At 44.0% G+C, this 24,868-nt stretch overlaps 3 protein-coding genes across 3 annotated transcripts; all 3 read right to left on the bottom strand.

Moving 5' to 3' along the window:
• Positions 1 to 167: 167 nt before the first annotated feature.
• Positions 168 to 6,352, bottom strand: SYNJ2BP (synaptojanin 2 binding protein). Its single transcript, XM_026038568.1, has 4 exons — positions 6,298 to 6,352; positions 3,317 to 3,453; positions 1,798 to 1,893; positions 168 to 768 (listed from the first exon to the last, which is right to left on the bottom strand). Exons 1-4 carry the CDS (start codon positions 6,350 to 6,352, stop codon positions 628 to 630), a joined length of 429 nt encoding a protein of 142 aa, XP_025894353.1. The 3' UTR covers positions 168 to 627.
• Positions 6,353 to 9,193: 2,841 nt separating this feature from the next.
• On the bottom strand, positions 9,194 to 11,603 carry LOC112946688 (disintegrin and metalloproteinase domain-containing protein 20-like). Its single transcript, XM_026038590.1, has one exon. It carries the CDS (start codon positions 11,601 to 11,603, stop codon positions 9,399 to 9,401), a length of 2,205 nt encoding a protein of 734 aa, XP_025894375.1. The 3' UTR covers positions 9,194 to 9,398.
• A 3,086-nt stretch (positions 11,604 to 14,689) lies between these two features.
• MED6 (mediator complex subunit 6) lies at positions 14,690 to 24,259 on the bottom strand. The gene is made up of 8 exons (XM_026038591.1): positions 24,217 to 24,259; positions 21,225 to 21,384; positions 20,176 to 20,267; positions 18,116 to 18,198; positions 17,370 to 17,478; positions 16,752 to 16,867; positions 15,958 to 15,985; positions 14,690 to 15,493 (listed from the first exon to the last, which is right to left on the bottom strand). Exons 1-8 carry the CDS (start codon positions 24,236 to 24,238, stop codon positions 15,363 to 15,365), a joined length of 741 nt encoding a protein of 246 aa, XP_025894376.1. The 5' UTR covers positions 24,239 to 24,259; the 3' UTR covers positions 14,690 to 15,362.
• Positions 24,260 to 24,868: the final 609 nt, after the last annotated feature.

Genomic DNA, 24,868 nt, shown 5'->3' with positions numbered 1-24,868 from the left:
TTCCAGCAGTAGATTGTCATCAAGACTGCATGTTAGCTTTAAGTAAGCAGCTACACTTATAATTTTACCTGTGAAACCACAGATCAGGTTGTATACATTCTTCCTAAGGCATTTATTTAGCAGGAACCAAAAAAAAAAAAAAAATTAAACGGAAAAATAAAATACCCTCCACATTGCTTCTCTTTATTCATTGCTGAGAGACAGGGGATCATTGGTTGCAAGAAAAGTTTGGTGAGAACAAGACAAAGTCTCTAGTAAAAATTTTTGCTTTAAAACCACCCTAACCCACCCTTTTTAACAGGAGTCACATCTCAAAACACAGAACGTATGAGCGTGTTTGAAAGTTCACAGTGCAGAAAAGAGGGACATTGGCAAAAACTCCCTCAGATTAGTCAAAAATACAGCCATCCCACTCTACACGTGAACAATCACCTCTCTCCCCCTTCTCCTTTTTCTGCTTCCATCCACCCCACAAGAAAATCAATATATAAAGAACATTAGCAGCAGCTTTATGATAGGCAACGATGCTTTGGGACATCAGTCTGTGATAAGATCGTTGATTCTCTCTTTCCTTAAATTACATCCTAGCTGTGTAAAACACGCAGTGGCATCCGCAGCAGGAGCTCCTCACATGCGCTGTCGATACCTCAGCACGACCCAGACGGCCGCGGCAGCAAGGGCCAGGCCTGGCACAAGGAGGGCTGCTAGAGAAAGCCCACTTGATTCTCCATCACCTCGATGACTCACCGGGCCGTTCTGTGGCTGCAGCTACAGGGCAAAGGAGAGGAGCTGTGAGAGAGTGCCCATGGCAGGAGAACCCCCAGTCAGGTGGTACCGTGCGGACATGCAAGATGTTACCTGTGCACTCCACACATTAGGGTTAGAAGGGCTTTACTGAGCTGAACTTTACTGCAGGGTACCCCTTCACTACCGGGCACCCTCATGCTTCTCTGCTGCTTTATGAACTAGTCACCAGGTGCGAGTCCAAGAGCTGCAGCAGGTTAGGGCTCATGCAGCAGAAGCAATGGAATACACATACCCAGTCATCCCTCGGTGCACTTCCCACCATACCGTTTTCTGGTGGCATTCCCAGGAAGAGGGCATCACTAATCCTCTCCGTTTTTCTTACTTGTTCTGCACACTGGTCCAGAAGATTTACTCCTTAATTAAGGGAGTAGAAAAGGGGTCCCATCCCACCTCCCCAAGCCAGGGTGCTTCAGGTTGATCAGTGTTTCCTTCATCGACTTCGATGTTGGCACTGACGACTTTAATTCAAGCACTAACAACAGCTTAAGGGTCCCATTTGTGTGTAAGCACACAAAATGGTGCCAAATGTTCTTATACTGCAGAAGCACACATTTCATCTCTGCTGGGCTGCAAATGCTTCTCAACACTAGCTGAGGTGTCGACCTCTGAAACAACAAGGGAATTTTGTCTCCAGTAAAAGATTTTGGACTCTCAGACAAAACTGGAGAACTTGAGACTTGGCCTTCACAGACAAACCCTTGCTTCTGAGAAACAAGAACTGTGAAAGAAATAGCACGTGCTTAGTGTATTGGAGACCTAGGGACTCCTCCAAACTCACCATTTCCTTCATACCGTTACAAATGAGTAAAGCAAGAGATGAATAGAGCTGACGGCCAACTAGAGGGAGCCACAGTTCAAACTAAATCTATATGTGTAATTTACACTGAGCTCCTTGACTGGGTAGTGTTCTGCCTCAAAGTACCCTTCCAGCAACCATAGAAACCAGTTTAATCTAAGCTAGGAACACCCACAAGGAAAGGCAAAACTTACCCTGCGCTGAATTTTCAGAGACACGTCATAGCCTGCATTCCTGAAGAGTTCCACAGCATCCTTGTGCCGCAAATCTTTCAAGTCTTTACCATTGACCTAGAAAAAAAAAAAAAGAAAAGAAAGAAAAAGGAGAACCAGTTGCTAAAAGTCAAAAATCAAATTTTTCATAATGCAAACACAGAAAAAGAGAAAAAGAGACAAAATTCTTCCTCTTACAAAGTTCTACCTTTAGAGCATGAAAATACAATGAGTAAGATCCAGATTAATTCACCCATATTACAGCTGTATTTAATGTATTTATGCTTAACAATAACATGAGAGCCTTCAAGCCAAGAAGCAGAGGTGCTGAGAACACGACCCAGTGGCAAAACTAGGTTTTAAGACAACAGCTGCATCAACAGCAGCTTCTTAGGTTGTCGCTTTACCAGAATCCATACATCATCCATAACTCTCACAGCTAAAGGAAAATAAAAGAGTAGCTACAGCAAAACTACTGTTAGAGCACATTAATGCCTTTTCCACATTTCACCCTCTCCTGGTCTGCCACTGAAACCTTCCTCCGCTTTGAGAGTTATCGTGAACAAATATTTTAAAGGACACTGACATTGAGAAGCACTTATCTGTACACTTGCCATCCACTGAATCGTGCTAGGATTTTCTTTCATTTTAAATAGTATCTCACAGGAGATGGTCTATATCTTCTTGACTTCATTTTCTAGCTCCTGTTCTTCACCTTGTTTTTTCTGTTTCATCACTATTACCTCTAATTGTAGCCCCTGAGGTCACACCCCGTTCCTCCCTTCTCTTGATATTTAAAACTGCTCAAACACATTATATATGAACATTAAATTGTCAAGAAAAGACACAACATTTTTCTGCAATTTAATTTAGTGTTATTCTCTGGATAAATAGTAGACACAAGTCAATTTATTTGTAGAGTCTAAAAAATTTACATATAAAACACAGCAAGCAAGTCTAAAATAAAATAAAGGGTATTAAATGACTGTGTATCAGATGCATTGCCAACCCATCACTTTTTAAAGCATGTTATCCTGCATGCTTGCGGACAGCCAGCAGAAAGGAAACAGAGAACTTGCACCTCAGGTACTTTAAAACACTTTCCACAAGGAAAACCAGCCTACATTACTCCTGATGAGTTACAATGAAGTAATTTACTGCTAAAACTTGAGAACCTCCTGAACCAAAAGATCAGCAGTCACTTGCTATCACACAAGTATACAGAAAGTTAGCAGTGGAAGAACAGTTTATTTATTCACTCACGTATTTGCAAACGTTGCCACGCTTCCCAGAACAAACCAGGACTTCGCATCCCTGCTGCTCCAAGCTCCCCCCAGAACCCAAGGCAGGTCCTCCATGGAGTTTCATGAGGGACACTCATGAATTTGCCTTCATCCCACCCTTGGTCTCTGCACTCCGTGGCAAACCCGCATCTCTCCACACGTCTCTGATCACAGCACTGATTCAAGAGCACAACAAGGCGACCGAGGCGCGCGCTTACCGCTAATATCTTATCTCCTTCTTGCAAGCGGCCGTCCAGGTAAGCTGCCCCGTCCTTCTTGATCCGGCTGACGTAGATGCTGCTGTCATTGGAAATGTACTGCTGATCTGTCCCACCAACAATGTTGAAGCCCAGCCCTAAGGTAAGCCAGAGACAAAGCTGATGAGAAAGAACGCAAAGCTTAAGGCACTCTTGCTGTTGGGGAGGGCTGTATCCACCAACCCTGACCCAGTCCTGTCTTTTATGCTCCAGACGACTCACAGCACACAAACCTGCATCAGCCTTTCCACTCATCAATGCCTAAGACATGTTTGCTTCACCAAACCGCTCCCCAAAGCACAGCAGAGACCTGGACACTGTAAGCACCCGAATTTCATCCATGAGGCTGGAATGGAGGGGATCTAAGAGCTGTTGGGGGGATACCGAGGGGCACGTGATAGTTTCTGAGAAGCTGAATCAGCTCTGAATGGAAAAGAAACAGCATGAAAGGAAAAGAAAGTACTTAGCCTCTCACGGGGGACTACTGTAAATCATTACCTTTGAGCAAGCAGGACCCATGCCTCATAAGACCTTGGTGAGCTGGGACAGAATAAGGAAAGGCAGGGAGCACCCGAGCCCTTAAGAGGCAGGAGGAGCTGTGCCTCCAGCTGCAGGTAGCAATCAAACAAACTGAACTCAAAAGTCTGGGAAAATACATGTTACAAGACCACATTCCCTACTGTGCACGCAGACAAACTTCTCTGTAAATAATACATGATAAGGGGTGGGAAAGATTCCCTAACAAGAAGCTTGTGGTGAAAAAAAAAAAGAAGAAAGAAAAGTCAAGAAAAAAAGAAGTATATCAAAGATGCAAACAGGGTAAATGGAGAAAAAAAAACTTTTTAAAACTTTTTTTTTCTTTCTGACAGGCACCCAAAGCCTATTGCCGAGTACGGCTGAAGGCAAATTCTCCCCACATTTGGCCAACCCAATTTATTTATTTTCTCCCTCTGCTTCTCTCTGGGAAGGCAAGTTGTAAATGAAGAGTAAAACCAGCTTGTGCCCGCTGGGAAGCGGCTTCCTAAATTAGTCACGGGAGACCAAAGGATGTACAAGATGAGACACGGTATTTGAAGTGTGCAGTTACTGGCTTGGAAGTAAAGAAATATTAAGAGCAATCTCCACACCTGCCTCCCATTCCACAGCTCAAGGCAGGTGAGGAAAAAGATGGAAGGGGCTAGGGGCTGAAGAAACACCGGCGTTTTAGCTGGACTAAATCTGTTTCAATGATGGACACCTGTGCAAGTTACTATATGCTTCAACAAGAAATAAAAATAAAAATAATAAAAATGTGAATAAAATAAAAAGATGCCACAAACCAAAAAATGACTTGTCATGAGGCCAAGAACTTGGGGACAGGGTGAACAATACTACGGAAAATATGAGCTTGAATCAACATTTGGCTCTTCAATAAAGAGCTGGAAAGAAGGAATCCCAGTTTCAGGGTAGACAGACGGAGTGAGAAATCAATCTAACAACAATAGGCAGAAACACATATATTTTGCAAGTTTCCACTCCAAGTGAGCAGGAAAAGAAATGAAAAGCCCCTGTTTCCATGAGTAGAGGCCCAGATCTCTGACAGAAGGGGCAGCAGCTCGTGCTGGGCCACATTCAGCATTCCCAGCCTGCGCTCCATTCGCTTCAGGGCTTCTTCCCAGAGCTGCTCGGCCAGCACTTAAGCGAATTTCCACTCTGGCTAAAAATATCTTGCCTGCCATTCCCTCAAGCCTTGTGCTGTTCTCCTCCTTGCAGCTCCCGCCGGCACAGGAAGAGCCATGGCAGAGCTGCGAATAAACAGGGCCGGGGGAGAGGGGAGCACTTGGCGTTAAATTCCTGGTTTAAAAGCAAGCAAACGTGGAATGGGGGTCCCCAATAACGGGCTCAGGGCCGCTCTCCCCTGACACAGCAGACCTGAAATCACCTGCTTTACAAAAAGGCAGCTAAAGGATCGTGGTTTGCAGGGTTAGAAAAAGAGATACAGAATAATACAAACCTGAAATTAAAGATACAGCCGTTTTGTTTCCCACAAAAAAAGGGTTTTTCAGTCTAATTTATATATGTAGGTTTTCAGGAGATACACACACACACACAAAACTGTTTTGTGTATGCAAACATATTTCCCCACTCAGCCATTTTTTTGCTAGGGATGTGTAGGATCTCACCTTATTTTAGACAGTCAGTAACAGGGTAAAAACCAGCTTAGCGGGTTACCCGACCACACTGCGCTTTACGGATCGCAACGTGCAGTTCAACAGAAATTAATAAAAATTCAACAGAAATTATTAAAAATTCATGCAGTTCAAACGAAACGTTCAAGGTCACAAGGAGCCAGCCGGCTCTTTCATCCAACTAAACAGGACACAGCAGGGAATCTAATGCTAGGAAAGAGAGGGACCATCGTAAGGACAGGAGTAACGAGTTTTGGTGCTAGGAAAGAGAGGGACCATCCTAAGGACGGGACTAACGAGGTTCGGTGCCCAGTGGCTGCAGCAGAGACCTCCCCTGGACGTGCCCGGCCCCCCTCTAAACCCGGGGCTCGGACGCGCCCAAACGCAGAGAAACGCTTCCAGCCGGCCCCAGGGGGAAGAGGGCAGCGGAAAGCGGAGCCCTTCCCAGCACGGCCTCCCTGGGGAGAGCCGGACGCCGCCAGGCGAAGGCAAGGCGGCGTTCCCTACAGATCCGCAGCATTCCCTGCGGAGCGGCGGGCGCCTCCCGGGAAGGCCGCGGGAGCGGCGCCGGGCGGGAAGGAGGCACCGGGCCTCGGCCCAGGCCGCCGCCGTGGCTGCTCTCCGCGCCGGAGCGCGCAGGCCCCGCGGGACGCGGTGCTCCCGGGCCGCCATGCGCGCTCCGAGCCGCTCCCGGTGCCGGTGCTCCAAGCCCGGCTGCTCACGGGCAGCGCGGCGCGGGGAGGCCGCGCCGGGGCGGGCGGAGGCGGCGCGTACCTGAGGGGCCCCGCGTGAGGCTGATCACCTCCTCGGCCACCGCGCCGCCGCTCATGCCGCCGCCAGCTGCCCTCGGCCCCGCCGCTTTCGCTTCCCCGCGGGCCGCCGCGGGGCGCTGGGAGTTGTAGTCCGCGCTGGGCCCGGCCCGGGCCGGCCTCCGCCCCGGCCAGGGACGGAGCGCGCAGGGCGGGAGGCGGGAGAGAGGAGAAGAGAAAGGGAAAGAAGGGTGAAAGAGGGAAGGGAAGGGAAGGGGCGGGGGGGGGGGGGAGAGTAAAAGAGAAAGTAAAAGAAGAGAAAGGGAAGGGAAAAAAGGATGAGGGGGGGAAAAGGATAAGAGTGGGGAAAAAAAAGATGGTAAAAGAAAAAAGGGGGTAAAAGAAAAGGGGAAGGGAAAAAAGGGTTAAAGGGAAAAAAAAAAGAACAAAGGGCTAAAAGAGAAAAAAGAGGTAAAAGGGGAGGGAAAGGATAAAAGCAATAAAGAAAGGGGCGAAGGGTAAAGGGGGAGGAAAAGGGAGGGAAAGCGGGAAGAAAGGAATTATGGGGGAACAAAGGCAGGAGGAAGAACAAAAATGTATCCCTAGTGATTTAATTAAACTTTGTTTCAGCACGTGCTGCAAGAGAAGGGCCAGGGTCCCGGTGCTGGTTTGCTGCTTGGCACTGCCAGGACAACCACGTCTCTGCGCCCTGGGAGTTGTAGTGAAGAACGTGAAGACCAGGTGCCCGGCTCTCCAGGGATGCCGATAATTTGTTTGTTCTGCAAACAGGCATTTGTACATAGCAGGGTGTCGTGTAATCATACACCATATCATAAAGCATTCATTCCACGTAGTACAGTAAGTATCCGTCATTTCAATCAGTTTTTTTCAAGGTTATGCACACGTTGGAATTCCTGGATTTACTAGGGAGATGCCCCCCTCTGGATGCTCTCGTTTACAAAAAGATCATGGCACTTGCCTTAATGCTATACCATTTATGCTTAATGCTATACAAAGGGTTGAAACACCTGCCCAGGAGATGAAAGGAGGACACTCGAGTCCCTATTTTACCTGCCATGTGAAGCAAAACTACAACTTCTGCATCTTATGAGGACTTGTTGAATCATTAAGCAAAAGTTATCTCAGCTGTTTTGGACCAGCTTGCACAATTATACACTGTATATATAACCCTGCAAAATTAAACTTGCAACAGTTGTGATGGGCACTAAACATGTTTTTCCCTGATGCAGTTTCTGCTAATGCGGTACTGGGCAAACTCCTTGAAGGTACATTCCATTCCTTAGCAGCAATTTGGATGTATCTTGAAGATCATCTTAGTTCACAATCAAAAAATATGCTATCTGCTGATCTAAAGGTGGCCGTAGTGTTAGGAGGTTCAGTGAAAGTCTTGTTTAGTCAGGAAGAGATTTCAAACAAAAAAAAAAAATGAATAAATCACTGTTTTAACATACCCCTAGCCAGCTCCCGACTTCTCCTGCCTCTGCAATTGTCCACATCTTAGTGGCTGCTTAGAGTGCATGCCCTGCTGTCCTGGTGCATGCACCATCACCATCAGACAACTTTTCCAGAATTGTTTTGTATAATAGTCTATACGGAGAGTGGTTAATCTATAATAGACTTTTATAGACTGACCTCCCCTTCCAGGAAGGGAGGCAGCAGTGTTTTTAGGTGGCCTCTTCCGTGCCCAAGCAGCTGAGACGTTGACCCAGTTCTAGGAGGAGGGACTCCTTCCCTAGTATGTGGGGCAGAATGACTTCTAGTCAAAGTTTGATTGAATCTCAGCATGATAAGGCTGGGTAAGGGCAGAGGCCTTATAAGGGGAAGGGACATGGCATCTGGTCAAGGTATACGTTGGTGCATAATTTCTAGAATTAATCAGCAAGCACTGCTGAAGCAAGAGGATCCTTCTGGGTAAAATTGCCATATCTGTGCCTTTTCTTGTGAGATGATAATGGGTAATGGTTTACTTCAGGCTGAATTTAGTCCTCCAGATCTCTAAATAAGCACCTAAACAAGGGAGCAGATCTTTAAAAGTGTCCAACACTCACCAGCCTTCATTATCTCTTAACACTTGCCAATTCAGAAAAAAAAGAGAGCTCCTATTTAAATAAAGAAGTTATGGTTCTAGCCCCTCACATCCATTTAAAATATTAAAAAAAAAAAAAAAACATTTAAAATTGGAGGGAAAGGTGAAAACTGCAAAGACTGGAACTGAACTTAGACTTGCACCCCCATATTTCAATAGAGTAGGATATGTAGGATATGTCTGGTAAGCCATCAGAAATACCAAGATGCTTCTTTATGTTCATCTGGTCAAGGAATCTTGACACTACTGTAATAATACTTAGTGAATGTTATTTCTAGATCTTCTGTATAATTTAGGTAGATTTTATCTCTTGTTTAAAAAAAAAATGTTCCTTATCATTCTGTTCTAGTAGACACTCCTTGTCTTCAAGGACACATTCAGTGATAGCTTGCAAGGAAATTGCACCATAAGGCAAGATGGGCTTTATCAAACCCAAGATGGTTTTGTAAGATGGTAAGCCCAGTGGAAAGGTTTATGCTATAGGTACCTGTCTCTCACTGGAATATCCTTTTCTTGCTTGAGTGTGTATTACTGATGTGAATTTGAATAAAGACTGCAAGAGCAAGATTTTTCTCCTTTTGGTTATTCCTGAATGACAGAAGCAAGATGCTCACAAACATCTCACAGTAAAATGGAGGGACGCTTGGATGAACTGTATGAAATTGCTGAAGTTCTTCATATATGTTTTAGAAAGTTGCTTGTGTAAACTGTCAAGGTACATGGAGCATAAAGCCACACCTTCTGTTTGCCCAACTACCTCCGTTTAAGAGCTCAAGGTGAAAAGAACAGCATACCTTGTTGCCTGCATTTATTATCTTAGCACAAAGATAACAGATATTCTGAGTTTGATAACATTTCATGAGATGACAGCAATCAGAATGTGTTCGATTGTTCTGGTGGAACAGCAGCCCTTGGCTCAAGTGCTGCTGGCAACTCCTTCTTGGGCGTCCCAAGCTGCAGCTCGCTGACCTGTCAGTAGGTGCTCTGTGTGGACTTGGGCTCGTGTCAGGTGTTCTCTGTCAGGAACTGGGATTTCCAGCATCTGGAGCAACTGCCGGTCCTTTCCTGTGGAATCGAGCTAACCTCCTAAACAACGCTGCTATTTGCCGTTTATAACATATGATAAGAGTAGCTAGGAGGATACAGAGAACAACAACCCCAAGGACTGCTATTCCAATTTTCGCTCTGAGGAAAACCTGCCTGGCCGGAGGGGGTCCGCTGTCGATGCTCCCCCCGAGCCCCTCCAGCTCGCAGAACGGAGGGGCCCAGCCGTACTCGCAGTGACAGTTCTTACGGTTGTTGCACACGCCTCTGTTGTGGCACTTGGTCACATTACAGTCGTAGTTCAGCACGGTCACGTTGGTGCACGTCCTGTTGATACAGAGCCTGTCTTTCCCGCACGGCGTGCCATCATCCACGGCCCCCATGTCACCCATAGGCATCCCTACGTGATAGTCGATACCCCAGCACTTCTTATCTCCAACAGGGGTTTGGATTATGGTTATGTGGTTGCGCAAATATGGCAATTTGTATATGTTTTCACACTGGACCCTACCACATAGGATATTCTCAGTTTTGCATTTTGTGTATCGAATATTGTCTTGAATGCCACAATTTCCAAAACGGTCACCTTGAGTATTTAGCATTCTGAAGCAAGCCGTAGGAGCAGCCTTGGCTCTTCTGCCAAAGAGATTCTTGCATTGTTTGCTGTGGGAGGAACATTTCCCTCGATAGCAATGGGAACCGTCCTTGCACGGGGCTCCATCTTGCACGTACACATCTGGCTGGCACCGGGGGGAGCTCCCGTTGCAGTACTCGGGCAGGTCGCAGACGTCGGTCTTCGTTCTGCAGAGAGTTCCTGCTGGAAGGAGCTGGCAGCTCTTGCAGCATTCTCCAGAGGCACAAACTGAACCTTGAGTCAGCGTGCAGTTTGGGTGGCAACATGGGTCTCTTCTGCAGTTTAATTCTGAGCCACAGTCACACTGCTCTCCGTCTTCTACTATCTCATTCCCACAATATTTATGCTGCAGGGTGTAGAAAGTGCCAGGCGCTGGTGGTTGACGCAAGCAGCCTCCAGTAGTCCCAAGCAAGTCAAAGTAGTTTCTGTAACTGCAGTCACTGAATGAATCGGTGTTAGCTTCACTTTCATACATAATACATTTCTTACGTCTACATTTGCAGCTTCGATCATCATGCTGCATCCCAAGAAGATGTCCCAGCTCATGGGCAAATGTGACAATAACTGTAGACAGTTTCCTCTTAGTGAAGGACTCAACGGCTGATGACCAGTGCTCGTCACATATGGCCCCCAGATATGCCAATCCCAAGGTCTTTCCAAAGCTCTGATATGCAAACAAGTGAGCACTATCATGGTGTATCCGTTGGGTCAGATTGGTCCTTCTCCATTTGTTGAAGTCTGCAAGCACCTTGCCTACAGAATTAGTAATATTTATGAAATTACCTTTGGTCCAGATCTCTAGCCCCAGAAGATAAAGCTGGACAGAAAGCTGATCATAGAGAGAGTCCCCGATGTTGATGACGTTCATGACTAGCTTGAAGACTTCAGATTCATTCGCACCCGACCTCAGAAAACGCACGTGGTCTACGATCACCACAAGCTTCGCGTACCTGATGTGTGTCCACCAGCCCTTCAGCGTGTCCTCCTCCTCCTGCACCCGTGCAGCCCGCAGCCAAGGCAGCAAGGTCTTCTGGTGCTGCAGCTCCTGCTCAGTGAGGCCGCAGGTGGGGCCCGCGGCATCAGTGGCCTCCTCCATGCGGTAGAGGACATGCCGGAAGGCTGGATCGTCAGGGACGGGCTCGATCTCGTAGGTTCTGCCCTCCACCCACAGCACCCCTTGGAGGCCTCCCCAGCAGGTGCTGAGGGCCACCAGGGAGCCGGGGCTGCCCTGCACCTCGCCCTGGAAGAAGCAGTCCTGCGGCACAAAGGGCTGGTCGTCCCAGCGCGTCCCGTCCTCCCCATAGGTGACCAAGGTGAAGGAGGGCGACACCAGCCCCCTGCGCGGCCGCAGCTGCAGCACTCGCACCCTGCCCTCCACCTCCAGGCGGTAGGAGAGGGCCAGGGGGTCGTGGCCGGCGCGGGGGCTCAGGCGCCGCGGCACCGTCACCTCCGCGGCGGCCACGCGCAGCGAGCCGGGCGCCTCGTCCTGCGCCGCGGGGCGCCCCGCCAGGCCCAGCAGCACGGGCAGCACCAGCAGCGCCGCCATGGCGTCCGCAGCGCTGCCCGGCGCCCCGGCACCCGCCGCTCCCGCCTTTGTGACCAGCGGCACCGGAACCGGCTCTGCCCGCCCCGCGGCACCCAGGCTCCATGCTGCCGGCGGCACCGGGGCTCCATCCGCCCCATAGCACCACCTGTGCCTGGAGCAGGCCAGCTCTCCTGGGCACCTGCTTAAAGCAAGGCGCACGCAGAGCCTTTAGTATTCCTCGTTGTGAAAATAATGGGTATTTCCCCTACCAAGCACTGGAGTGTCCAGGAAGGGGGAGTCCCTCGCCAAGTTTCACACTTGTAGGCCCCATATCCCCTTGTAGACCCTAGGAGGAAAGAAAGGCCTGTGCTCATCGCCCAAGGTTGGCTTTTGTTTGGATCACTTTCCCCCCACCACCCCTTTCTTTATTAAAAGGTTATTTGTGAGAACTAGAGATCAGGAATAGAGAATTTCAGCTCAAAAGGATATTTAGAAGAATCCAAATATCCAAACTGGGTCCTAACTGAAAAAATATGGAAATGCTGGGTATGGGAACACAGTGCTTCCCATTGCCTTTCTAAATGGTTTGTTATGGCTAGAGGCACAACTTCAAAATAAAAAATAGAACAGAAATAAGGATGAATTGGTCCATGTTCCATACAACAGTGCAGACACAGGATAATATAATAAGGATAAGAGCATAAAGCCTATCTACGCCATGGTTGCTGGGTATCTCTATCAAGGTACCCAGCACCTTACCTACCTCCTACCAAAGCCCTTCCTGGCTGGAATCCAACCTGCCACAGCCCTTACCTTTCCCAGTTGCAAGGTGCTCCTCTCTGTCACAGAGCTCCTCTCCTGCCCCTCCTTGCGCAGCAGCTTCCACATGGTGACCCTCATGCCGGCACAAGCAGCGACAAGGTGTTTGGGATGGGCTCAAAGGGGCCCCGTCCCTCAGGAGGACGAGCAGCAAGTGCCAAGTTATTGAAGGCGCCCATCACCACCTGAGCACCCCTACCCGCCGTGCAGCCTTTACACAGCTGCAGGGAAGGTTTAGATCAGGAACAGTAAACGTGGCACAATGACCACAGCCTCCAACATATACATGGATTATAATTGATGCTCTGGCACTTTTCTACATATCTCCAACTGTTTGAAGTTGTCTTAGTGTTTTGGCTAGGAGTGACCAAAGTCACAGGCTGTATTTGGCTTTACTTTTTTTTGCTACTAATTTTAAAGCTTTAAACCTCCCCACATTTTTTCTTTCCCCTGTAAATTCTCTCATTTGTGCTTTTAAGTTTTTGAATAATTTTCTACTTTTCAAGTATTCAAGACCTTGAACTATGCCAGATTGCCTTTGAAATAATGTAACTTGGGACATTATAGCTGTAAGAGAAAAATCCTATTATATCATCTTTTTTTGGGTGAGCAGTGGCTGTAGTGCTATTTTTAAATTCATGCTTCTGCTCTGTGACCATTCCTGACTTGGGCTATAAAAAACTCCTACTAAATCACTCTGCCAACTTGCTCAAGGCATCATATGCCCAGACTCCAGAAACTGTGTACTACCTTTCTTCCCCTCCTTGGTTCATTTACGTACAACTATATAGTTTGGACTAGAAGAAAGAATTTGGGTTTTGCCACTGCGTTAATGGCTGGGCTTTTTTTTTTTTTTTTTTTTTTTGTCTCATCATGAAGCTCTTAACACATTGCTGAGCACCTACGGCAAGTTCTTCAGTATATAAGGTCACAGCAACAAGACATTTGTGCTCAGATCAGCAGAGCCTTCCACTTCTGAACTCAGATCAGGTAAGAAGTACACAGGATTTTTTGGGGGTGGGGAAGAGCAAGAAATGATTTCCATTATACGGCAATGAAAACACTGGAAGAAAACAGTTTGATCTGGCAATTAAAAAGCTATCATAAAACAAACACATGTAAAGAGGGATTACCAGAAGGAAAACTCCACACCTCTTAAAGGTTATTACGGCACGTTTGACTTGGTAGCCCTGCTATGGCTGCCTATGACTGCAAACTAGCTTCCTCAAACAAAGAGCACACGAGTGGTGCGAGTGGCACAGCCCTGACTCAGCACTGTGCCACAGGCAGGGACCATCTCAGCGCTCTGGGTAACCCCTCCCCTGCCTTGCTGAGCTGCTGCCCTCATCCACCAGTGTCAAAGTTTACGGTGCTCCTCGGGACCTTTGCTCTCATGGGAAGTCCCCCGACACACATTGGAAGCCATAACCTTTTGTTCCAAATGTATTCATATTGAATTTTAATTATTCTTGTTTCGAGCATTCCTGAATAACTGCTCTCTCGATCTTCACTTGATTTAGGGCATCACCCGAGTATATTACCCACTTCCATCAATATCTGGAGCATGAGCTTCTCCAACTGCTTTATTTTTTGCCTCTTCCTTCTCCCCTCCCTAACTCCTCTCATTTTTATTTTTTTTTTCATTTGCTTATCTACATATTTGTCACAGCCTGGCATTGCAGGACAAGAGTTGCACAGGTCTTCCCATCATTCAGCAGCAACCTTGTCACAACTCTTCATCTGTTACTGAACAGGTGAAATAGTGAAGAACAAGGTGAAAATGCCTCCTATAACCTCACAATAAATGTGACACAGCTGCCTGAATATATTTTTTCTGTTTCCTTATTTATATTTGTCTACTATTTAGAATGCTTTTTCCTCACTCTACTATTTACTAGAGCATATTACAAAGTAAGCAGCAAAACAAGCAAAAGTTTGGGGACCTAGAGGAGTAGCAGACAGCTTTTTCAAGGATGGCTCTACTCCTTCTGCATAAAAAGAAACAAAGCATTTCTTAGGAATGGATGAAAATTTTCCGCAAGCCAAAGAGTACCTTGTATAAGCATCATAGCAAGGAGGCAAAGAATACAGCTGCCAGGGATGTTTCTCTTCTCCTACCTCCTCAAGTTTAAAAGGTCATTAGATGGCACAAGAAGGTGCTAGCAGCACAGAGGATGCATTCAATGAATTTGAGACAGCATGCCTTTGGGTTACTAACAGAAAACTGTAGCCATGGCAAGCATGTAACAGCAAGATACTTCAGTCTGTTTTATGTCATCATGCATCTCTTGGACAAAAACTAGCTTTATTCTAAGAGAAAAGCTTAGTTGTCATTAATCTTTAAATAAAAAAAGTGTCATTTAGAAACTTGCAGCAGTTTGACATCTAATTACATTGATTTGAGCCTCTGATTACCTAATCTTTAATCTGCATTCCAAACATACTAAAGACACGGCAATTTATATTAGCCTAAATTCTTTAGCTAAATTTGGCTTCCTCAAAACAGACATATTCTGATCTCCAGGGAAATTTTTCTGCCAGTACATACGCCATATTCACTAACAAAGTAAGGATTTAAGGAAGGCAACCTAGCACCCAGGATTTGATTTATAAGAAAAGACTTGTTCTTGATCAAAGCATGTGGTTTTTTTTTAAGCATAGAAAACCAAAACACAGGGGATTGTAACGATTTCGGGAGGCTGAAAAATATACCTCAATGTAAAAACCCTTCTCAGAAGTCAGCTTGCAAACCAGAGTGAAAACTGAGAACACGTTCTTTGAAGCAGCTCACATCCTGCCATTGACAGTTCTGTAATAGGTTTCTACAGAAAGAGTTGTTACAGGGACTCCACTCCTCAAACTTTCATAGTCTTGGTGAAGAGCTTAAATATTAAGGAAAGGAGCAAGAATCTCCTGTAGACTTCCAGGTACTGATTTAATGCAGATGTGCAATGACTTCCTTCACTGGAGTCTCATTCGTTTTTCAGGAGGTCCTTTAGTGCCAGCACTCTGCTGAGTATTCTTTACAGTCTCTTTCTCCTCTGGCTTGACAGCTTCAGGGGCTGGTTCTGGTTCCTTCTTGATTTGATCCACTTAATAAGTAAGAACAAAAAGAAATTAAGAGTGGAATACACTGGAAAGGTAGCTTAGCCTTTTACTGCTTCAAGGTTGCTTATAATCAGTTCACATACTCTCCCAAGCTCGTTGCACTAGGCAAAGTCATTAGGATACAGGACTGACCTAGATATTCCCTCTAGCACCCCTTCCCCTTTTCTACTTTCAAGAGCATTCCCTGCATTTGAACATTCAGGCAATGCAGTTTTAACAGATGAAAAGGGCAAGGCCTTTCATCCTTGATATTCATCAAGAATATAATACACATTTTTCAACTTCATGCTGGTCACCACACCAAGCTCTGATCCTATCTAACACTCTGCAGAAATACACAGTACCAGGCTAACCACCTCAGCAGTAGCAAAAAGGAATTCATGGGGAAAATGGAAAACACAGCGATATATAACTTGTTTTTTAGAATCTTGATATAAGAGAGTTTTACCTGGGATGGGCTTTTCTCCAGGCTTTTGCTGTGGAAAACAAGCAAACAAAAAAAAATCAGAAGAGCCAAAGTCAATATTCTTAACTCCCTTGTATTTACTTAGGTACACAATACAGGCAGTGTGTTATTTAACAAGAGTTGAGGTAAAACTGAGGGCTCTTGGTTACTAAATGCATTTTAAAGAAAATACAAATAACTTCTCTAAACATGCAGTTTTCCCCTTAAAATGGACACTAATGGAAAAAAGGTAGCCAGTCTTTCCTAATCTCCCAATTCTTCCTCTCAGCAGGCTAAAAAGGTTCTGAGAGCCGCTGTGAGCATTGGCCCTTGCTCCCCAGCAGAGGGCCTGGCAGAGCAGAAAGCTGCTGGGCGGATGCAGAGGCGGCCACAAGCAGTGCTGAGGATCTGCACGCTAACCAGCAAGCCCGCATATCAAAGCAGTAACCAGCACACACTCCCTGGGCTTTCATTCGGCTCTTGGTTCCATTTGGCTCACAAAACTGAAAACTTGCAATAGCTACAAAATCCAAGAGCTGACAAGTTTGTCTTCTACACATAAATGAGGAACTTCTCTAATAAAATTTGCTATTGTAGTTTTGCCAAGGTCTTAAACTCACAATTGCAGAGGGCAATTCCATCTTCTACTCAAAGCCTTCAACTTTCAAGATCCATTATATAACCAATGTCACCATTCTAGCAAGCATGCCAAACTCCCACGCACTCTCAGTTGTTCAAGTATTTTTGACCTTCTTAAGCTCCAAGTTACATAATTCTGTGGCTTATAAATATCATACCTGAACAAATTTAGGTGGAAACTTTTGTCTCAGGTCTAGAAGTAAAGCATCTACTCGTTGCCTTTGGAAAATAGAACTTGGTTCTTCTTTCTTTTTGGCTTTTGGTTTAGCCTTCTCTGTAAAAGACAGAAAATGTGACAGAAACCTATTTAAGAATTTCTGTTTTCTTACCAGCTCTTTGTTGTGTGACAAGTTGGCATCAATTTCCCCCCTAAACTCCCATCTCTAATTCCCACTTGACATCAGGACCTCCTTCTTTGAAGCAGACAGATTAGAATTACTTTTACTTCATGAAAAACTTGGTTTCTGAAAATGTTCATTGAGTCCCCAATGGGTTGAAATGTCCTGCTCTTCTTTAACACAGGGCTCACCATTTCTTACCTCCCATCTACACCTTAGTGTCAACTCCACCAGCTCCAAAAGAGCGAGTTTCCTTCCAAGCTCGTGGGAAGCACTAACTTATCCTTCAAACAGACCTACCCCCTTCCTACCCTACCCTTCAACAGACACTACTCCCCAGACTTCCTCTGCACACTCCCAGGGTATCACCTGCAAGCTTTTCCTTTATGTGCATGTTACCCTCCTGCCCAAAAGCAGAGCGGGGCCTGGGACTCCTACCTCGTTCCTCCTGGTCTTTGAAATGCCACCAATAGCCTTTGGAGGGGTGATAGCGGCAGTAGGACATAGCTTCTTCAAAAGCAGATTGAATTCCATGCACTGCAGTGAGCTTTCAGAACAAGTCAACATAAGAAAATATGCAGAATTTTAAGCAAAAGTACAGTATAAATTACTGTAGGCAAAGATTAAAAAAAAATCTGTTCTATATTCATTTTTTGTTCTGGGAAGGGAACTCAAGGCAGCTAGCTTTGGACCAAGAATGTAATATTTTAAACAGGATCAAGTGCTAAACTGAGAAAGAAAAATAAAAAAAAATAAAAAAATACACAGAGCATTTCACTAGGATACAAGAAGAAATTAAAATCTAATCTGAATTTTGAATCTAAAGAAAATTACCAAGTTAACAAAAAAAAATCCAAAGCAAATGTAATTAAGTCATTGTCATTTCATATATATTTATGTAATTTAAAAGTTTTCTTCTTATTATTTGAACTTCGTATTAGACGGCTAGAAGAACAATTTCAGCTGTTCATATCCGTTCATCCTCACACAACCAGTGCCCTGCCCTTTAGACCACACTGCACCACACTTCCATATGGGATACTCATCATGTTAACTAGCAGTGGAAGTTATTCTATCCAAGACCTTTTCTCGAAACAGTACAAGAACGATTGAAACAAGGTGCAGAGCCACCAAAAGCAGGTACAGACTGACACACGTCTAAATGAACACAAAAGAACACTTACAACTCTGGAGTTAATGACGGACCCCAAGTCAGGTGCCTGATAAATCACACCAGCAATAATATAGTAGTCAGCCAATGGAATAACTGTAGAAGGGGGAGGGAAAAAAAAGTGTATAGGATTTAAATGTTGAAGAGCACATATTTTTATTTCCAGTAGCTACAGTAAAAATTACAATATTCATCTCATAGTGAAAGTCCTTCAGTCACACTTTACCCACAAAGAGATAAAGATTGGGTGCAGATTAGAACACCAACTCCCTTTTCCTGAAAGGAGAAAGTTCCTTTTCAGTATCGCTTTGTGGGGGAGGAAAAAAAGGTAAAGAACAGCAACTTTACTGCCTCACAGAACACTCACCTAGACAGACAGGTGTCCTTTGTCTTTGCACATACAGATTTTAACCACTTCAAACTGTTGACTTAAGATTTGCAGGGAAGAAAAAATAATAAAAATAATAAAAATAATAAAAGTAATAAAAATAATAAAAGTAATAAATAAAAGTAATAAAAATAATAAAGAGTTCCCCTCCCAAACGCCCAGAAATCAAAAGACAGACCTGTACCAAGGCTTTGAGCTTCCTGAGTTTTCAAGTTTTATACCCAATACTTAGTATGTCTCAGGGTAATATTTCAAGATAAAGCCGAACATATGGGTAAAATTAGCCAAGGAACAAAGAGAAACTAAGTGATACAAGTAAGATCTAGCCTAAGCTGTGGGACCACAGCGAAAAATGTTATTAAACACGTTCCAGTTAAGTTCCACCAAATGACCATACTGTGTCAAAACCACAAATATCTGTGTTGTAGAAATCAGAACTCTGCTCTGAGTAGTCAAAAAGGTGCTAAAAGCAGAAACTAGGAGATGTACAGTATTTCTATACTTACTTTTAAAAATCTAGATTCTAAAGATTTGAGTCTTACAAACAACTGGAAAATCTAATCAAAGAAGCAGCAGTATATGCTCTTTTTCCGTATGGAGCTAAAATGGAAAGAGGTCATTATCTGACACGAGGAAACAAGCTGCATTGCTACGCAAGCCCAAGTGCTATACAAGAGGAAGGACTTGGGCTTCATACGCAGAGCTAAGTTACTAAGCAAAAAGTTAAAAAATTACTAGCAATAACCCTGCTTTTGATTTCTGCAAGGTTTACTCCAAAATAACCTAGTGTTTTACATGTATGGGCAGTAAATACAGAATACAGTCCAATTACAATAGAAATTTGCTAGCTCTCCTTAATCACACATGCACAGGTAAATTAAAGGTTAAGAAAGGAACATTGAATCCAGTTGAATGCAAAGGGAAGAAAAAATGAAGTGATTTCATTCAGAACTTGGGAAGGCCATCACTGACCCCAGTGTTACTCTTTAATAGTATCATAGGATTCCCTAATGTCTCCAAAACACCTAGATCTCAGATTTATAACCAAAACACAAGCATCTTGTAGTACTATGTCATCTTTTCCTGCAAGAATCTCCTCCTTTATTCAAAAGATCCTACTTAGCCATCTAATCAAACTGCAGCTAAAGGAAGAAATAAGACATAATAATTTTAAAAAGTTATAATGCAACCAGATGAATAAATATATCTTTCTCTGTAACCAATGGAAATCATGACTTTCCAAAATAAAGAAATAAAATCACATCCTAGTCACTTCAGATGATTAGCACAAATTAATTTAATCTCATCAGCCCCAGGCAATCAATCACAAAATTTCCTTTACTTAAATAATTACATTGGAAACTCTAACATGACAATATGACATGACAGGAATGTTATTACCAATTTTTGCTATTACCATAGCAAAATACATGGCAGCACTTTTTCACTCCTCACATTTCACCACAAGAGTGCAATTCCTGTCCAATCCAATAGCAGGATGCACATTACTCCATAAAGCAGAATATCTCCACCTACCTCCTGTATAAAACCTTATATCTGTGTAGTGAGATTTGAGATAAAGACAGACCAGAGGAGAACCACAAGTGCTTACACATAAGTTAGAAACAGATAAAATAGAATAAGCATCCAGCCTTCCAACAGTGACAAAACCTGAGACACCTTACCTTGTGTTGGAGATTGCCTTTGCTGCTTGCGGATAATGAAGAGAATGGGCTCTTGAGCATGAAGAAGGATATACTCCACTCCAATCATCTGGCTGGAAAAGAAGCAACCAGAATAAACATCTTCCTCTCAAAGCAAAAGTCGTGGGATGTGAAGATCTACAAAAATCTTGACAGGGATGGGTTAAAATTCTGATTCTTTGGAAGCTACTTTATAATGTGCAGTAAATAGAGACATATAGCTATTTGCATATACAAGGCAAGTTAAAATAACCTGACAAAAACTTTTAGGTAGGACAAATAAATAAAAGAATAAACAGTGAGAAAGATGACATTTCTGTCTCTGCCATGGTAGATTGTCATTCAAATAAAGAAACAAAGGACAATAGTGCTTGCATGTGACGTGAAAGCCTTTCTGCAACCACATCCAAGTAAGAGGAATTTTGCCATGGAGCATGTAGCTTAACTTGCACACTGCCTGGTGTATTGTCACATTTTTAAATAGCTCCCAATACATTTGAGCTGTACTCCATGTCGCAGATGGGAAACTGCAAAGAAAGTTAACCTGCACACACAGCAATCTCACTAGACAACATCTGTGATGTGTACTTAAAACACTTAATACTTGTATTATTCATACTAAAAAGCTAGCTATTTGGAGGAATATCCATACCAATTATGGCACACAGCCAGTAGGATATGGAATCATTAATCAGTTGTTTGTGAACATAAAGTACTCTCCAACATAAACCTCACTCATCATAGGAAAAGGATTTGAATACATTATTAATATCAATATTCAATTTCTGTTGAGAAAAAAGACAGCTTCAGAGAGTATCTAAAAGGTGATCTACTGGAATCTCAATTTCATGGCTATGATTTCTTTGAAATGGTACTAGAGGAAGTAAAAGATATCTAACTAGTTGGACACTCTGCAAGGCTAAAAAACAAAGAATAGAAGCAGCTTCCCAGTACGTTTCCATCTGACCATCAAAGCCTCTGAGGGAATGGAAAAACACAATGTTAGAAATGGTTTCAAATTAACAACTTACTTCAAATGGTCCAGGGTCATCCGCTGCATTTTGACAACTTCATTGTTACATGTTCGGTCATAGAAAGGGTTACTTCGCTCTGAGAAATAGTCCAACACGCTCCCATTGTTCAATATTGGGATCCAGGAGCTGTCAACCCAGGAAATTCCCAAGAGGTTATCTGGCAAGAGAAACATCCTTTGAGTAACAAATGGCTTGAAAATCTCCAGAAGTAAATAGTTAATTCTTATGGCACGGGAGCAAAGCAGAACATTGCAGCACAAAACCCAGTTCTACTCAAAAATGCATTTCACAGAGGTCAAACAATAATCAAATCTTTTGACTTACTATAGCTCTGTTGTAGATGAACAATGTAATCTGTTATTATTCCACTTTGCTGGTACACGATTATGTCCCAAGAATGCCAGCAGGGTGGTGGAGGGGGAAAGAAGGGAACCAACAAGCTCCAATAACTGTATAATATTATCATAATATTATATTAAGAGTTCTATTAATTAAAGCAAGGTATTATCTTCTGTTAAAGACAAACAGCAAATTACTGAGTGAAACAAAATAAGGGAGTTGTTAATAACATTGCATCTTAGAAACATGTATATTGGATGTAACAGCAACCAATATTGTTATTTCTGAAGACGGTTATGTCTGCTGCAGATGAAATCCATAGCAAGCAAGTCCCCCACAGACAAAGAGGCCACCTCTGGGTGAATGTTTCCCCAAAGCTATGAATAAGAGATTCTATTCCCAGCTCTACAGTTAATTTCTTAAGTTGCCAATGGCAAAATGCTTATTTTGCACGGCGATGAATATTACAGAAACCAAACCATGTAAGTATTTTAATTTGAAATACACTCTATAAATACAAATTGCTACATGTCAGCTGAGTTCCTACACATCTAGCAACATTTGGATTAAACTCCTTAGATTTAATTATGACACACAGCAAAATCAGGTTCCTCACACACATAAGCAGCCAAAGTCAAATGCAGACCAAAGAAACGAGTGTCAAGACTGGTTCTAGGGTTGACAAAACAGCTAACACCAAAGACACCAGATGGATTAATTTCTAGATACATTTCAAGCAATTTAAATTACAAAAACAACAACGAGAATCCTAATAACTGAGAAAGCAGAAAACATTGGCATATGTTGTTCAGGTTTTCTAAGCAAATGTGATGCAAAGTCTTTGAAGAATGAATGGAAAAAAAAATGAATCACTTTCCTACAGGAACCACTCCCTTATGTTCATGCATTATATGCATATCCAGAACTTCCACTCATCATTCCTCTGTGAATATTTTGTTTTGTGGCAGTTCTGCATGTTCAAAGATCAGTCGCAAAATGTCAGCTCCTACGTTAAGAGCAGCTTGCTTTATGAACACTAATAAAGTGATACCATGTGCTCAGCAAACCAGGAATAATGCAGAAAAACTAAGAATGAATCACTCTGCCCTGTCAATCTCAGAACTGCCAATCGAGCTCTTCCTTAAAATGCAAGAAAAAAAATGTCTTGAAGCATTCATGTTATTTCATACAGACTATTTTCTCTCTAAAATGAGAATCTCAGTAACAAAAAAGTAAAATCTATTAGACATTTAAACTAGGGTGGTACTGATGATATCCTAAATGCTTTTCAAAACTAAAAGACAAGCTTCCTTCCCAGCAAAGGCAAAATCAGCCCAAAGTTGCATGCTTGCTCTGATCCCTTTCCATATTTCAAACACAGAAACATTTTATTGGTATGACTAATAATCACAAGACTGCACTCTCAGTTAAGCTCACAGTACTAAAAAGACACAGATAAATAGATCAAAAAATTGAAGAATAAAGTTGGGGTAACCCAACTTTAAAAACCCAACCTTAACTATTGTTTTCTAAGTGCAAGTAACTACAAGATCTACAAGATTTTTATTCTCTTACAAAGAGTTGAAGCAGACAGAACCCAAACATGCTTCTTGTTCCTAGGGAGAAGGGAGTATTTCCATTTATTAGTGTGAGAACATTCTATTTATGTGGAATATGTGTCACATATACACTTAAGTGCTTGTAACTGCACTGTCCACCTGCTATGAATGTCCCACGCAAGACAATTCAAACACAAAGAAGACGAAAACTACGGCAAAAGAAGACATGAGGAAAGCAATGCACACAACTTGCTGTACCTGGACATTTTGCCCAGACAGTCCAGCAGATGGCTTTTATACTCAAAAATCTAAGTGTATTGAACTACCTTAGATGTTTTAAAGGGCCTTAAATGAATGTGATTGAGAAGATTCTCACACCAGCTAATAATTGCTTACAGCACTCCTGTCATTAATTACCAATATTGCAAACAGCTGTTTCAGAAAAGCTGCTAGAAGCAGCAAAGAGGACTGCAGGAATTATTAAAAAAAAAAAAAAAAAAGTAGAGGCAGAAGAGTTTTGTGGTCTTATCAAAATGCATAGGATATCAGTAGCTGTGTGGGGGTTGTTTGTTTGGTGGGTTTTTTTTTTTTTTTTTTTTTTTTTTTTTTTTTGGGGGGGGGGGGGGGGGGGGGGGGGGAAGGGACAAGTGGTAAATGCCACAATGCTCCAACACCAGAACAGCAAAGTCCCAAAGAGTAATGTGAAAGGTTCAGCAGGGAATGACTGCTGAGCATCAGTTAATTCAAGTTTAAAGAGAAAAAAGCAGAATCTTTATATACGATAGCAACTTTGGTACAGAAGAAGCAAAACCAAACATGAAATCATGAGCAGCCACAGAGACCCAATGACGGCTTCCCTTCCAGGAAACCCCTTAAGCGCAGATTTCTGAAAGGCTGGAACTCCGTGGCAAAGAAGGGTTCAGCCTCTGCTTAAACTGGGGACGGGCAGCCAGGGCGCCCGTGGCCTCGGCCCACGCGGGGCCTGGGGGGAGCCGGGGCACGGCGGCGAAGCGCTGCCCGCGCCGCTCGACCGGGAGGCCCCAAGGGCCCGGGCCCGGGCCGGTCCCGCCGCGGCGGGCGAGCGCTCCTACCTCGGATGTCCACGGCCGCCATGGCTCCGCGCGCACTTCCGCCGCCCGCACCGGAAGTGCCGGAGCGGCGCCCGCAATGGCGGCCGCCGTGGGGGAGGCCCGTGATGGCGGCGCTGAGTCAGTAACGTCAGCAGCGCAGTGACACGGGGGCCATGAGGGCGCGAGGAAATCACTGATTCCCTCTCCGGAACAGCATTTGCACAGTGAACACAAATTAGTTAGTGAGGCTGAACAGCAGAAGGAAACAATCGCCCATCCTGATCACCAAATGCAAAAGAAGCCATAAAAACACCAATCGATACAGTCCTTAATGGCGCAACCACATTAAAAAACACATAACTATCCTTAATATTTCAGCTTCCTCATGTCTGAGTGCGTGATGTTACTGCCCAGGTAATATTCTCTAGCCACACTTTTCCACTATTCAGTTCTCATGTGCCCCGCGCTGCCGGTTCCCATTTGTTAGCGCTGATTTTTAGCAGCTTCTGTCCTTGCCAAACAGACCCCTCCGAATCTTACCCAGCGCGGGGAGTTTCCAAATAACAGCACTAACCATCTGAAAACTATCCAGCTCTCCATCTAAAACCAGTATTTAGCTATGTGTGTCGTGAGCAAACCTCCTGGAGCAGAAATGCCAAAAGCCACAGTAGCT

This window comes from Nothoprocta perdicaria, unplaced genomic scaffold, assembly GCF_003342845.1.
Source record: "Nothoprocta perdicaria isolate Ctin4 unplaced genomic scaffold, notPer1 scaffold_213, whole genome shotgun sequence".
NCBI lineage: Eukaryota > Metazoa > Chordata > Aves > Tinamiformes > Tinamidae > Nothoprocta > Nothoprocta perdicaria.
Note: the sequence above shows the minus strand (reverse complement) of the source record. Positions and strands in the feature narration are given on the sequence as shown.